This window comes from Galleria mellonella, unplaced genomic scaffold (assembly GCF_026898425.1).
Source record: "Galleria mellonella isolate WM207_F2 unplaced genomic scaffold, CSIRO_AGI_GalMel_v1 utg312, whole genome shotgun sequence".
In the NCBI taxonomy this organism is placed as follows: Eukaryota; Metazoa; Arthropoda; class Insecta; order Lepidoptera; family Pyralidae; genus Galleria; species Galleria mellonella.
Window position 1 is genome coordinate 10562882 of NW_026442074.1, and position 15040 is coordinate 10577921.

Genomic DNA, 15040 nt, shown 5'->3' on the forward strand with positions numbered 1-15040 from the left:
TCAAACCGGAATACAGCCTTACAAACACAACTGCTTCACGGTAGAAACACGAATGGGACAGAGGTTTCCAATCAGACGACGTTTGTACAAAGTCTCCCTCTGGTATATAATATGAATTACAACAAATGGTGACTGTTATGAATGAAGCATAATGCAAGAAAAGGTATGAAAATAAATGCGAAGAAGTCGAACGTAATGATCATTGAGAGACATGAAAGTATATAGACAATAAAGTATAAATATAAAGTACCACATAATGTTAGAAGATGAGAGAGTGGAGCAAGTGAATGAGTTTCTGGGTTTGGATTAATTGTTTACGAGGAATAAAAAGTATAAGGGAGATATTGAAAAGAAAACGAAAGCTGGAAACAGTGGTAACGGTACACTGTTCTCAATTATGGCAAGTAAAAATGTATAGCAAGTAAACCGGCGAGCGTGTATGAAAAGATTGATGAATGTGGAAGAAGCGAAAGAGGTTTGTTTGAATCGAAGCATTTGGCGTTCCATTGTTTCTGCCTACCCTAATGGGAGACAGGCGTGACAGATATGTGTGCATGTATGTATATATGAAAAATGTATTGAACAAAGCTCACCTTGCCATATTTCAGAAAGTACTGACTGACTCATGTATGGAAGCGAATCGTAGGTACGGCAGAAGAAACATTAAAGTAAGATAAATGCTGTAGAGATGAGAGCTCTGAGAAGTATGTGTGGTATTACATTAAAAGACAGAATAAGAAATAGTATGATTAAAGAGAAGTGTGGATTGAAAGACGTAGTGGCAAAAATTGAAAATGAAATGTTGCGTTGGTTTGGCCATTTGGAGAGAATGGATGAACCACAAATGGATGGAAATATCAGTAGGGTTCGCCCTAGACAGACATATATTGACCAAATAGCCAACATGCTGATGAAAGGCCAAATTAAAAATACTCGTAACCGGCTAGCGTGTATGAAAAGATTGATGAATGTAGCAGAAGCGAAAGAGATCTGTTTGAATCGAAGCATTTGGCGTTCCATTGTTTCTGCTTACCCTAGACGTGACAGATATAAGATGCACACACTTATGAGCATATTCAAGTGGGGACCGGCTGAACCGTGAATTATCCGAAGCCCATCACAGAATCCGAGTGTAGCTTTTGACTACAGATAAAGATATGTCTGAGAGGACACCATGCGCCTTATTTAAAGGTCCTCCTTGAGAAATAAAATCTTAAATACATCAATAGCATATACTATATTTGAACTGTAAAATGCCCATACTTGTAAAACAATAATAAAGTGCTATTTAATTCGAATTATACATCCATATACTTGATATATACTTTTTTTTATGCAACTTAGAATGGCAAACAATCTGACGGTCCACCTGATGGAAAGTGGTAACCGTCGCCTATAGACATGAGCAGTAACATGGATATAACAGAGTATACTGTTTCGCCCATGATACCCCCCATGCGTTGCCATTCCTGAGGACTCAGGTGTTATTCCTCTGTACCCAGTAAATTTCACGCCATATCCCACCCTTCAAATCGAAACACAGCCATGCAAACACAGTTGTTTCACGATTGAAACACGAATGGGACAGAGGTACCCAAGCAATCGACTTTTGTACAAAGTCTCCCTCTGGTCATACTTGATCATCATATCAGCCGGTAATTGTCCACTGCTGAACATAGGCTTCTTCCTAATGAGGAATTTTGCCAGTAGTTGCCATGCTTGGAAGGCTGATCGGCAACCTCAGGCTTTTAGTGATATTTTAAGAGGGACGGTGCTGCTCATATCCCAACCATTAAGTTCGCTTAATCGCCTCTTACGACACCCACAGGAAAGGAACGGGTGACCCATTCAATGCCAGGACTACACAGTGAATGTTTTAGTATAATACCTACTTATTAACTATATTTACTTATTATATATATAACTGTACCTTAAACTACCTTTTTCGTCATGCACACATATTTTAATTAAAGGATGGTGTTGGTTTTTATAGAAAATTAAAATGGTATTGTTTGCGGTTTTGACTTTTTATTCTAAAGTGACTAACAGGAATGACGATTATATTTGTTAATTATTATTTATATCACTATGTTACTATGTAAATTTTAGATTAAAGAATATGCACTATAATTTTTTCATGCAACTTAGAATGGCAAACAATCTGACGGCCCACCTGATGGAAAGTGGTATCTGTCGCCTATAGACATGAGCAGTACCATAGACATAACAGAGTATACTGTTTCGCCTATGATACCCCTAATGCGTTGCCATTCCCGAGGACTCGGGTGTTATTCCTCTGTACCCTGTAACTTCTCTGCCATATCCCAACCTTCAAACCGAAACACAGCCAAACACAAATATAGGTAGGTATTTATAATCTATTTATTTATTAAACTTTAATACACCTAGATAGTGTAAATGGCGGACTTAACACCATATGATGTTATCTACCAGTAGATCGTAGACAGGAATAACAGAAAATATAATTGACAGTGTAAAGTGATGAGCAAATAAATTGAAAAAAAAGCAATATAAGATTTTTATAATAATTATTATAATTGACTTCATCGTTTGCATTTTTATGCTAAAGCAAATTTTATTAGCGGTATTAAATTTAAAAGTTGATCCAAAAATTTAAATCCTTTCATATCAATGATGTTCTCGATATTCTACGAAAATATAGACCAATAAACAAAATCGTTATCTACCTTTCTGAAAATATGCTAAGTGTGTAGATAATTAGTGGGCAATACAAAGTATAAAACCCTTTTTTTAATTAATACTAATTTTCACAAGACAAAAAAAAAGCAAAGACATAGACAAGTGTTATTATTTAATTAAAGGCATCATAGACTAGAAGAAAAATCTTCTTTATAAACACATTCATAATATGATACATTTTCATTAAAATTTGACAAAAAAAGTTATAAATACTAAAATTTTGCATACTATTGTTTTAGCAAAACACGAATGTTCATAACATATGATTACTAGCATCTGTATTCCGTGTTTTTAAGCAAATAAATTATTATTATTTAATTCTTATAATCTCATTGCCTTTATAATAAAGTGAAACGTGACAATACTAATAAAGTTTTCCATTCACAGGTGCGTCGGTTTGTAACGGAGACAGCGGCGGTGGCATGGTCTTCAAATACAATGACGTTTGGTTCCTTAGAGGTCTCGTCTCGTTGTCCGTAGCAAGAAACAACGAACGTCGGTGCGATCCTAAACACTACATAGTATTTACAGACTTAGCGAAATTCCTGCCTTGGCTGAAGCAGCACATATACGACTATTAACAGTTTATCCGCCATTTTGTCGTAGCGGCCATTTTGAGTTAGGCGCGAAATGCATAGGTTATTTTAATGTAATACGTTACTGTGCAAAAACTGATAGTTTTATAATCCAACAACAGCTCAAAGTAATAAATAATTAGTAATAAATCCAATAGTTCTGCAGTCTCAAATAAAAATAAAGGAACATTTTTTGTGGCTGTTAACGTAATATTTTTAAACAAATGGTTTACGTAGATTAAGAACTGAATTTATATAATAGGAACTTATTGACGATTTTGTATGAAATCTCTGTCAAAAGAACATAATTAGTTTTTTATTATTAAGTACTTATTAATATACCTTTAAATAAAATCAAACATGCAAATATTTGAAACATGTCAATAACAATTCCAATAAAAAATGAAAAATTACATGCTAGATTAGACTCGAACCTTAGACTCATAAAAATATGCAACATAACTATGTAATTAAGAGAATTAGAGTACTATAAAGGGTAGAGAGTAGATATATTATTACTCCAACTTAAGTATCTAATTAATAATTTCGTACGTATCTACTAAATAGAACCATGTAGACAGAACCATGCCTATTTGTAATTTAGAATAAGAAACATGTAGCCATCATCATGCGTTAGAACGAGACAGTATTACAAAATGCATATGCCTTCTAAAGACGTGGTCGACGTCAAACTATTGGACTTAGATTGACACGTGATCGTTGCTTTATGTGCAATTTATGTGCCATTTTTTGCGTGAAATATTAAAAATAAAAAAAAATATTTATCAATTATCGACAAAATCGCCTGTGATTGGACGCACTTAATTTTATTTTGCCAGAAAGGTAAACCTAAAAATATAAGGGTAAACCTATCACGCATCCTTTATTCCCTATGAAGTAATATATTAGACATAGACAAACGTTTATGTTATGTGAAAAAGCAATGTAGTGAGCCGGCATAGATAGACAGATAGATATCCTCCTCCAAAAGATCCTCCAAAAGATTACAATAGTAAGCATAGCACGCATAGTGCGGTCAACCATAGAAAGCAAGTAATTATCTTTTCGGTTGATCATATTCAAGGACTATGTTATTTCTGTGTTCGCTCAAAACGATGACATCATCATAATGGTGTTGTTGCGGATGGTCATGGGAGGCGGTAGACACTTACCATCAGGTGAGCAGCACGCTCGTCTGCCCACTGTATTATAAAAAAAAAATGGTAACATCTTCACATCAGCCGTTAACTCTCCATTCCTGAAAATAGACCTCTCCTTCGGGATGCCAATAGTTGCCACGATTGGCAGGCGGGTTAGCAACCGCAGACTTTTAGTGATGTTTAAAAGAGGGACACTGCTGCCCATTATTTGACCATCAAATTCCCCAAGTTGTCTCTTACACCACCCACGGGAAAGAAATGACCCGTTCTATGCCGGGACCACATATGCTATAATAAAGAAAAATATATAAAAATGTAATAACTCATTATTATAATTAGAACACTTTTGTACTTAAAACAGATCGTATAAAGGCAAACTTGATTAAAGTTTCAACAAAATTTATGGTGTTGAAACAAAACAGAATTTAATGGAAATATAAAAAAATAAAAAATCGACTCGAGCATAACACAGTCCAATAGTATTGTAGCTGATCACATCAAAAGACTAATGTGAACAACGCGCGAGTGCCTACCGCTGTTAAGCAGCTAACTTAACGCGAGTAGTCCCGTCACTTAGTACGAGAAATGAGTGTCAGATCTGCCCACGCGTAATTGTGAATACTTAAAAACATAATTGGCTCCACATTATTGTAGTGACACCGACGTGATCAATTATTTTGATGTAACCAACTACATTACATCAGCCTTTAACTGCCCACTGCTGGACATTGGCCTCCCCTTGGGGGGTTTTGCCAATAGTAATGCAAATCAAATTGATTAAACTTTTCGTTAATAGAGACCGTTTCTGTAATAATTTAAACAAAACTCTATTATATTTGCATTAAGTTCTGTGTAAACTTATTATTTAATACATGTACAATTTGAAATTTAATATGTGAGATTTTTATTAATGGCAACTACTTGTTTTTATAGACTGAAAATTTTTTGGTAATATATAATAAATGACAATAAATCATATTAATTACATTTATTTATGTTTTTATTACCAACTTCTTTGCTCCAAAGTTCCAGGAGGGAAAGGGATTGTTAGTAATGGAGACTGAGAATCCTATTGATAGCAATATACCCAAACAGGTCGACCTCCTTGCAGTTCCCCCTGGAAACTCTCATGGTTAATTCCTGATGAATTCATCACGATGGGCTAACTGGCCTGTTTTCATTCTCATCTATCACCCTTCACCGGTGCTCCGTCAGCGTATCCCGTTAGCGCAGGCGGGGTTAAAATGGTATGCATTTTCATCCATCAAAAAAAAAACTAAAGTTCTACAGATATATATATATATATATATATATATATATATATATATATATATATATATATATATATATATATATATATATATATACTTTTCGTCCGCGAACATAAATTTCAAAATTCGAATTTTCAGACCGAACGTCGAAGTTCGACTCTTGAATATATATATTCAAGAGTCATTAATAATATATATATTGAATATAAGTCTCTCTATTTAGGTAAAATAATAACTAAATCTAAAGATAAAATAAAAGCCACTTGGAAAGTAATAAATAGCGAAACTGGAAAAGTTAATTTTCAAAATAGCAAAATAGCTTTAAATATTAATAACAAATTGGTAAATTCCGACACAGAGGTCGCGCATACATTCGAATCTTATTTTACTAATATTCCATTAATTACGACACAGGCTCTAAAATCTTCCCCGTCTGCTGCTGAAACTTTACTAACAGACAATGTTAGCAAGTCATCAGCTGTATTTAACTTTAGACATACATCATCAGTAGAAATAATGAAAATATTCAAACAACTTAATAATAAAAAAACAGAGGATCTATGGGGTATGTCTGTTAAAATACTGGATAGTATAATGGAAATTATTGCGCCCTCTCTTGCTTTTATTTTCAATAAATGTATAGATGAAGGTAAATTTCCTAACATAATGAAAATTAGTAAAATCATACCGCTTTTTAAATCTGGAGATAGGAGTGACCCAATAAATTATAGACCTATATCCATACTCCCAGCACTCAGTAAAATTTTTGAAAAAATAATCCTTATGCAACTTGTCAGTTATTTCAATTTAAATAATTTAATCCACAATAGTCAATTCGGTTTTTCCAAAGGTCGTTCAACTACAGACGCAGGTGCAGAGTTGCTTAGACACGTATTTGCTGCATGGGAAACTAAAATGGATGTGATAGGTGTTTTTTGTGACCTTTCTAAGGCTTTTGATTGCGTTGATCATAATACATTGCTAAAAAAACTTGCTTTTTATGGCGTCAAAGACAATGCTTTAAATTTAATAAAATCTTATCTATCTGATAGAATACAGAAAGTGAAGATTAGCAACGCTACGTCTGACGGGTCACTTGTGCAAATGGGTGTACCTCAAGGATCTATTCTCGGTCCATTTTTATTCCTAGTTTACATTAATGATCTCCCATATGCCATGCAGGATAGATGCGGCATAGTATTGTTTGCAGACGATACTTCATTGATTTTTAAAGTTAATAGAATGACTAATAATTATGACGATGTAAATAGTGCTTTGCGGCGTCTCCTGCACTGGTTTACAACTAACAATCTTATGTTAAACGCTAAAAAAACAAAATGTGTTAATTTCTCTCTATCTAAAAGTTTTAATACTAATTGCAATGTTAAATTAAATGACGAATCTCTCGAATTCATAGACTCTACTGTCTTTCTAGGAATCACACTAGATAATAAAACACAATGGGGTGCACAAATTCAAAGCCTTGCAGCGAAACTAAGTTCAGCAGCTTTTGCCGTGCGTAAAGTTAGACAGTACACTGATACTGATACTGCTAGATTAGTCTATTTTAGTTATTTTCATAGTTTACTCTCTTATGGAATATTACTATGGGGAAAAGCGGCAGATATTAAGAATATATTCATATTACAAAAACGTGCCGTTCGAGCGATCTACTGTATGAAGAGTCGTGACTCATTAAGAGAGAAATTCAAAGAGGCAAATATTCTCACCGTTGCTTCTATTTATATATTCAAATATTCTATATGTTCATAAAAATCTTGACTTATTTCAAAAAAACAGCAATATTCATAATATTAATACTAGATTTAAAGACAAACTTGCTGTCCCCAAGTATCGTTTAGAAAAAGTTAATAGGTCTTTTATGGGAATAGGTATAAAAATTTACAATAAGATACCAAAGGATATGTTGGAATTACCCTTAAATAAATTCAAAACATCTGTTAAATCATATTTACTGAGCAAAGCCTATTACTCACTAAACGATTACTTGAATGACGAGTGTGCATGGCAATAGTTGTTCATGCACTGAATTTTCATTTAATGTTAGACATAGACACCTATATAAATATACATTGTAAATAAACTGGCTTTAAAAAAAAAAGTAATTCAATTGAGTTTCTTGCCAGTTCTTCTCAATTGGATCTATATACCGAACTGGACGGTAGGGTAAATATAAAATTATAATGTACAAATTTGACGTTCATAAGCGGCTAAAATGTCCTACGTGAATAAATGATTTTTGAATTTGAATTTGAATTTGAATAAAGTCTTAGACAAGTGACAAATATATCTATAGATACGTTTTCACTCATATTAGTAAGAACACTCCGCTGGACATGTTTGTCTCGTTCCATTTCATGTAACAGCGATGCCGTATATATTGTTAGTAATGCAGAATCAGTCCCATTGCTAGCAATATACCCAGTCAGGTCGACCTCCACGTGGTCCGCCCTGGAAATCATCGTGCTGAATTGCAGATGTTTTCATCATGATGGGCTAACTGGTCTGCCTTTTCATTCTATCCTACTCGTCCCTCACTGGTGCCCCGCCAGCATATACCGTTAGCGTAGACGGGGGCTACCATTCCATTATCATGCATTTAAAAAATACATCTATAGACACGCTTTCGCTCACACTAGTAAGAACACTACGCTGAACGTCTTTATCTCGTTCTGTTTCATGTATGCGATAGCGATAATGTATCTATCGACAGATTCATCTATCAGTTTAGTTCAGGCAGTTAGGAATTACAAAATAAAACACAACAGCTGTTGTAATATCTATAATATTAAAATACAGGGAACTTAAAAGAAAACTTATTACAATAGACAATGAAAAATATACATAAATGCTTGTGCACGTTTTAGATAAGGATCAATTTAAAAAAAAAATTATAGATACTAAAACTTTTACGACAACTTTATATTAAAACATAAAAAAAAAAAACTTTAGGCGTTTTAATTTTCTACGCCGGGTTATTGAGAACAGATAAAGCAATCCGAAACCTAGATATAATACATAAAAGTGTGTACACTTTCCCCAAGGAAGGTACTGGAAAGACTGTTACATAATTTTCATAAATAAACGTAGTTTAGATGAGTATTTACTTGATCAGTAAGTGTGAGCGGCGGAGGGGGGGGGGGGGGGTTGTTAGCAATGAGACCATTGCTAGCAATATAATAACCCAGTCGACCTCCACACGGTCTTCCTTTGAACCCTGCTGACTCATAGTCATTGGTTTGCTTTCATACCCACCTACCAGTATTTACTGGTGCCCCCGCACAACTTAATAATTAATAAACATTACCACTAGGTTTCAAACAGTAACACTCTTCCCAACTGTGTGCAGTTCTTTAAAAAAAAAACAAACAAATAGCGAGAAAAAAAAAAACTAATATTAATACAAACAAATTTAAATCTAGTAATGTTGACACGTATTTCTAAAAAAAAAAAAAAAAGAGGGACACAAATGCGAATAAATGTACAATGAAGAAAAATATAAGTAAATAATAGCTATTAAGAGAATAAAACTACGTGTAAATTGAAAAACAAAAACCTTAGGCACCTAAAACACTGAGACAGCGTAAAGTTTGTGAAAGTATTTACACCAACAAAATGCATAAACTAAAGAACTTTCTTAAATAAAACCAATGTGCCATTTCGAATACTTTACAAAGACTTATTACTTACTTACAAAAAAAAAAAAGAAAAGATAAGGCACACTTCACACTGAACTAGTACCTCAGTCGAGTTCGAAACTACTTGCTTATACAGTACTTGCTTATAAATAATGAATTAGAGAATTTATATTTTAAACTTACTAATTGCACGTTGCTTACGAAAAGCGTGATTTCTCAATTAGGAACACCAGCGAAGCAAAACATTTTTAGATAGCGTATCAAGACAAAACGTTCAGCAGCTTTTACCCCTTCTTTGCATTATTTTTTTTTATTGGTGAAATAAATCAATATGATATAATCCATGTACAAAATTTAAGGAAAAATGGTTACAAAATAAATTTGACAGTTGTTTTTTTTTCTGCAATGAACATTAAAAAGGTATCCAGACACGATCAACTTAAAGTGAACATGTTTTTTATATAATTTTTGGGCATTCAATGTTATGATGGAAATTTCCACCATTATGCAAAGATGGGTTAAGTTGGACCTTCTGGGGTACTACTGTAAAATGGCATCTGATTCGGTGCAGTTGTTTTTACGTGATACACGAACAATCATAAAGACAAAATTTCAAATGGTTTTGGCATCTATTGGTGTTATTACGACCCCTCATATTACGAGCGATCGGCTCTAGGCTAGCTCGCTACGCCCACTTCGTCATCAATTTTTGAAATGACCAAATTTCGATTAGAGGTTATGGATAAATGGATTTATTACCTATATAAATTAATTACCTACATAAATTTAATGAAAACGAAGCTGCAAATTCGAGTTATGCAACAGACGCTGTTGCATTAGTGCGCGGTACCACATTTTTGGTCGGTACAGAGTATGATGCATAAACGCTCCAAGAGTTAAATATCTCCTAGATATTTTGTCTAGTTAAAATTTTATTATATTATATTTTAATTTCACTACTGGAATATATTTATTTGAAACACATCATCCGAATGGTCACAGGTTCAATACTCGCATAATACACGCATTTATATTCGAAAGTATGTCTTTTTGTATTGACCTGTATGTATTCTATGTACAGTATGTATTTGCTTACATAAAAAAAAATTACTATGTCTCAATTATCTAGTACCCTTAGAACAAACTGCTTACTTGAGGGGAAAGGGATTGTTACCAATGGAGTTTGACAGCCCTATTGCTAGCAATATACCCTATTATGTCAACCTCCACGTGGTTCCCCTGGAAAACATCGTAAACAATTCTAGTAGAATTCGTCACGATGGGCTAACTGACCTGCTTCATCCTCACCTATCCTTCTTCACTGGTGCCCCGCCGGTGTATACCGATAGCGCGGGTGGGGTTGCCATTCCATTATCACCCAGTAAAAAAAACTGCTTATATTGATACTAGATGACGCTGTGTGTAACATGTCCAAGGTTATTATTATTTATCATCTACATGTAGTCAAACTTCGTTAATGTCTAAATAAAAACTAAAAAAAAACAATTGTCAAATCGTATGAATATAACTGAACTAGATCTTTAGCGCCTAATTCAATTTGTAATAAAAAAATATATATATATACTCACGTATATTTTGAATGTATGCTCAAGTAGCAAAGAGTTTTCATTGTTTTGCCATAAAAAAAATACCATACGGTAATGATACCATAAACGGTACAGTAATGAATTTAAAATGATTTTTTAATTGAGATGCATGCATATATTGCATACCTATGATACCTATGATTTAATAAAAATCATCATTGTTACAGTCAACATTTGTCCACTTGCTAAACTTAGACTTAATACAATTATATAATACTCGACTAAATACTAGCTTAATGTGAGAAAAAAAAAACATAGCACAAGTAAATTCTATTTCTTGTCCTTAATTTCAGTATTTACCTACCGATTCTCTCTCCGAAATATTTTCTGTCTCTTTCTCTCTTCATCTCTAGTTTTTTCTACCTATCTTGAACATTTTTAATATAGGAAAAGATTTCTATGTCAAAATAGATATTATAATATTTAATATTAAATGGGTTTTCACTCATACAATAAATATTATTATGCTAACAGTCAGCTAAGACTTCCTAGTCGTAAAATGTAAGTATGATGACGTCACAACACTCTATACCAATGGTATGAGACTGATAATGTGCACTCAATTGGTGTTCTTAATCTCTTATCGTTATAATGTTGTATTTTAAATGCCAACCAATCAGGTACGTAACAAGGGCATAATATTATCCAGGTCAGTACCTCACTTTACACTACATCCCCCCTTCCCCTTTAGACACTTAAATTGTATTAAAAGGACACTTTTTTTATACCACTGAGGTGGCAAACAAGCATACGGCCCACCTGATGGTAAGCGGTTACCGTAGCCTATGAACGCCTGCAATACCAGAGGTATTACGCGCGCGTTGCCGACCCTGAAGAAACCTCTTTACCCCCTTTTTGAAGAACCCCATGTTGTAGTCTCTTGGGAAAACTTCGGCAGGGAGCTCATTCCATAACCAGAGTGTTCGTGGGAGAAAACATCTCTGAAACCGCGTTGCACGCAACCATTTAGACTGCAGGGTATGAGGATGCACTCCTTGTCGATGGCGAGCCGTACGATGGTAGAAAGTGGCCGTAGACATCATATTGAATAATTCCTCTGAGCACAATCCGTTGTACAAGCGGTAGAACACGCAGAGTGCTAGCAATAAGCCTATATCAGGTCAACCTCCACGCGGTTCACCCTGGAAAACCATCGTGGTTAATCCTTGTTGAATTCATCACAATGGGAACTGACCTGTTTTCATCCTTACCTATTATATCTACCTGGTACCCGGACAGCGTATACCGATAGCGCATACAGAATTACCATTCCATTATCATCCATTTAATGAAAAGTAGACATGAATATTATGGATACCGATCTGATATCTATATATTGGATACCTCTGGGCACTGACGACGAAAATAAATCATCACATATTTCCATATATCCCACAGCGGTTGGATATCTATTTTCAAATATGTTAAGTCTGTTATCAAATATTATTTTTTGCATAACCCTTTCAGACCCAAGATTTTTTTCTTTTAGATTAAATATATTTTCGTGTTTTGGAGCCAAGCCATCTTGCCGGCACGCACGAGACTACTGCACCACCTAACCGCTAAAATGATTTCTTATTGACTGGTTTAGAATCTCACTATCATGTTATTTCAGCTTCGTGCGGAAAAATGAATTGCGCGCGGTTTTAGAATTTTTTAAAGTTACAACTCACGCCCATATCGTTCAGATCTGAAAGGGATAACAAACTTTTAACATATTCTTTAATGGACCAATATATATTGTAACTAAAATATATAGATATTGCTATATATTTACCTGTCCCTAATAATACGCCCGTTAGCCTTACCCTTGTTACGTCCCTGCAACTAATGGTTGTTATTTTCCATAGAAACGATACGTACGATTCGCCAAATACCCATATGAACTAAACATATTTAATATAGATTTCTATCTACATTGTATCGATTCAGTCAAGACAAGTGATGACTGTACATACATGATTGTTATATTATAAAATATATAATGCATGGAAATGGCTAATGGTTACAGTACACGGAACACCGCAGTGACCGCCACAAAGAATTGTTCTAGATATATTGAAAAGTCATGGCGTAGATATACAGAGTATCCTTTTTTATGGAAATAATTTATGTAAATTAAACGATTTGACGATCCGCTTAATGGAAAACGGCAACCGTTGCCCAAAAACATGAACGACACCATTAAGATCATAGAAGTAAGAAATAGAAAACTGAGAAGTCCACCGTACCCCTTAAACATTGCACTTTCTGAGGACTAATATCATGTTTTATGGTGTCGCAAGGTATATGAATATCATATAATTGCTTTTATACATTAAAACAACTTTTCCTTTGGCACTAATAGACTTTGCATCAAGTCACGCGCTAAAGGATGAAAAAATGTTTTTATATAAAGTTAACTAGGCTCTAAGGCATCTGCGTAATGTACATTTTATCCTCTGTTATTACTTACCTATGAACTGAAGTATCTAGTCGTATTATTTAATCTGTAACCTTACAAATAGTGCCAACATAGAAGCATAAATTAACAAAAAAAAATAAGTTCTTTTTGTGAATCCATCGATCAGAAAATAGATGGCGTAAACATAAAATATGAGAGTTGAATAAAAAATTTTACATAAGATCTTGGTAATTCGTATTCACGGCTCCATAGAAGATTCTACGAGAGATTAACTGTAGTTACAAACGTTAATTAACCTATTTGGTTACTATCATATAAAACCTTTTTGTACAGATTTGACATTAAACGTCAAATTGGACATTTGACATTAGATGTCAAACTATTAGCTTTCCGAGTAGCGTAATTTTTATAAAAACGATAGGTACGTCAGAAGACTTTTCAAATGTGAATACATCCACAGAACCTATTTCTAAAACGTTCATTTCATTCGATCTCTTAAATACCGCACAAGTTTACAACATTCAAATATCACAACTATACACATAAAGTGAACGTTTCGAGCCCAAATATTGTACACAGTTACCAGTACGGCGTCGATGGTCCATTCCGGCATCTTTGGCCTTTAAACCTCTCTTCAAAACCTGGAGCCCAAGGAGGATTCCTACCACCTCTGCCTGCCCTCGTGGGTCCTTTACCAGATATATAGTTGTTGTAACTACCCCTGTTGGCACACGCGCCTGGCCTGCAGCCGTTACGAGGGGTCGCCGGGTGACTGCCCCCTAGCGGCGGAGAGGCAAACCTATCCCATGGATCTTGTACCATGCAATTACCGCAACTCCACGTGTAGTCACCTGATCAGAATTTCATTAAATTAATAAACAAAAATAAATTAAAAATAAATGTAATGTCTAGTATTTATTTTTTTATGAATCAGAGTAAAAAGAAATAAAATTGAATAACTCCCTCAATTAATATAGGCGAAATAGCGATTTATATTATATATGGAAAAGTTAGTTCAAAATTAATAAAAAATAAAAAAAAAAATCAAATTCAGGAATTCTATCGCTAGATTTTAGATTTCTGTACTTTTTCATCAGAGCTCATAATACAAAAAATAAATCAGTATAAATAAAAAAATATAATAATGTGAATACATAGTTTGTAGTCACACGACAGGTAGTCATACTACACGTAAATATAACTATTTACTTATATCATATATCATTAAGTATCTCAACTGTGTAACATGCAAATACAACTCAAGCCGGGTAAAAATAACATTAAAAAAACTTAGTGTGGGTATATTTCTTTTTTTCTGACATATTTAGGTGAAAGATAATGAATTCAACTTAAAAACGACCGGGAGAAACTGTACTGTACAGAATAGGTATTACTTTTGTGCAAATAGTTTTTTACATAATAGGTGATGAAAAATCTTCCACTATGGCATAACTCAAAGTATAATATTTCAACAGAAAAAAAAATTACAATAAAATCCATTAATCATGAATAATATTTATTTTTACATAACTATATCCTTTTGGCCAGAATTTGGAAGAATGTCTTTGCAATTTCGTTTGACCTTTCATAGTTTCAAATAAAACCTAATAATCAAACAATTTTAACACATTTTGTAACAATAA

The 15040-nt window shown here is 33.9% G+C and overlaps 2 protein-coding genes across 5 annotated transcripts in view; one reads left to right on the plus strand and one right to left on the minus strand.

Annotated features, from left to right (window-relative positions):
- LOC113515016 (serine protease gd-like) overlaps nt 1-5441 on the plus strand; it is a 46202-nt gene extending 40761 nt beyond the window's left edge. For all 4 annotated transcript variants that reach the window (XM_026899137.3, XM_026899139.3, XM_026899138.3 and 1 more), the window contains one exon: nt 3109-5441. In XM_026899137.3, the coding sequence (XP_026754938.2) occupies nt 3109-3302 (194 nt within the window). In that variant the 3' untranslated portion in view covers nt 3303-5441. The remainder of the gene's footprint in view (nt 1-3108) is intronic.
- Nucleotides 5442-8515: 3074 nt separating this feature from the next.
- LOC113515001 (sex-lethal homolog) overlaps nt 8516-15040 on the minus strand; it is a 36734-nt gene continuing 30209 nt past the window's right edge. Inside the window, exon 8 of the mRNA XM_026899114.3 lies at nt 8516-14248. Coding sequence (XP_026754915.2) covers nt 13977-14248 — 272 coding nt within the window. The 3' untranslated portion in view covers nt 8516-13976. The remainder of the gene's footprint in view (nt 14249-15040) is intronic.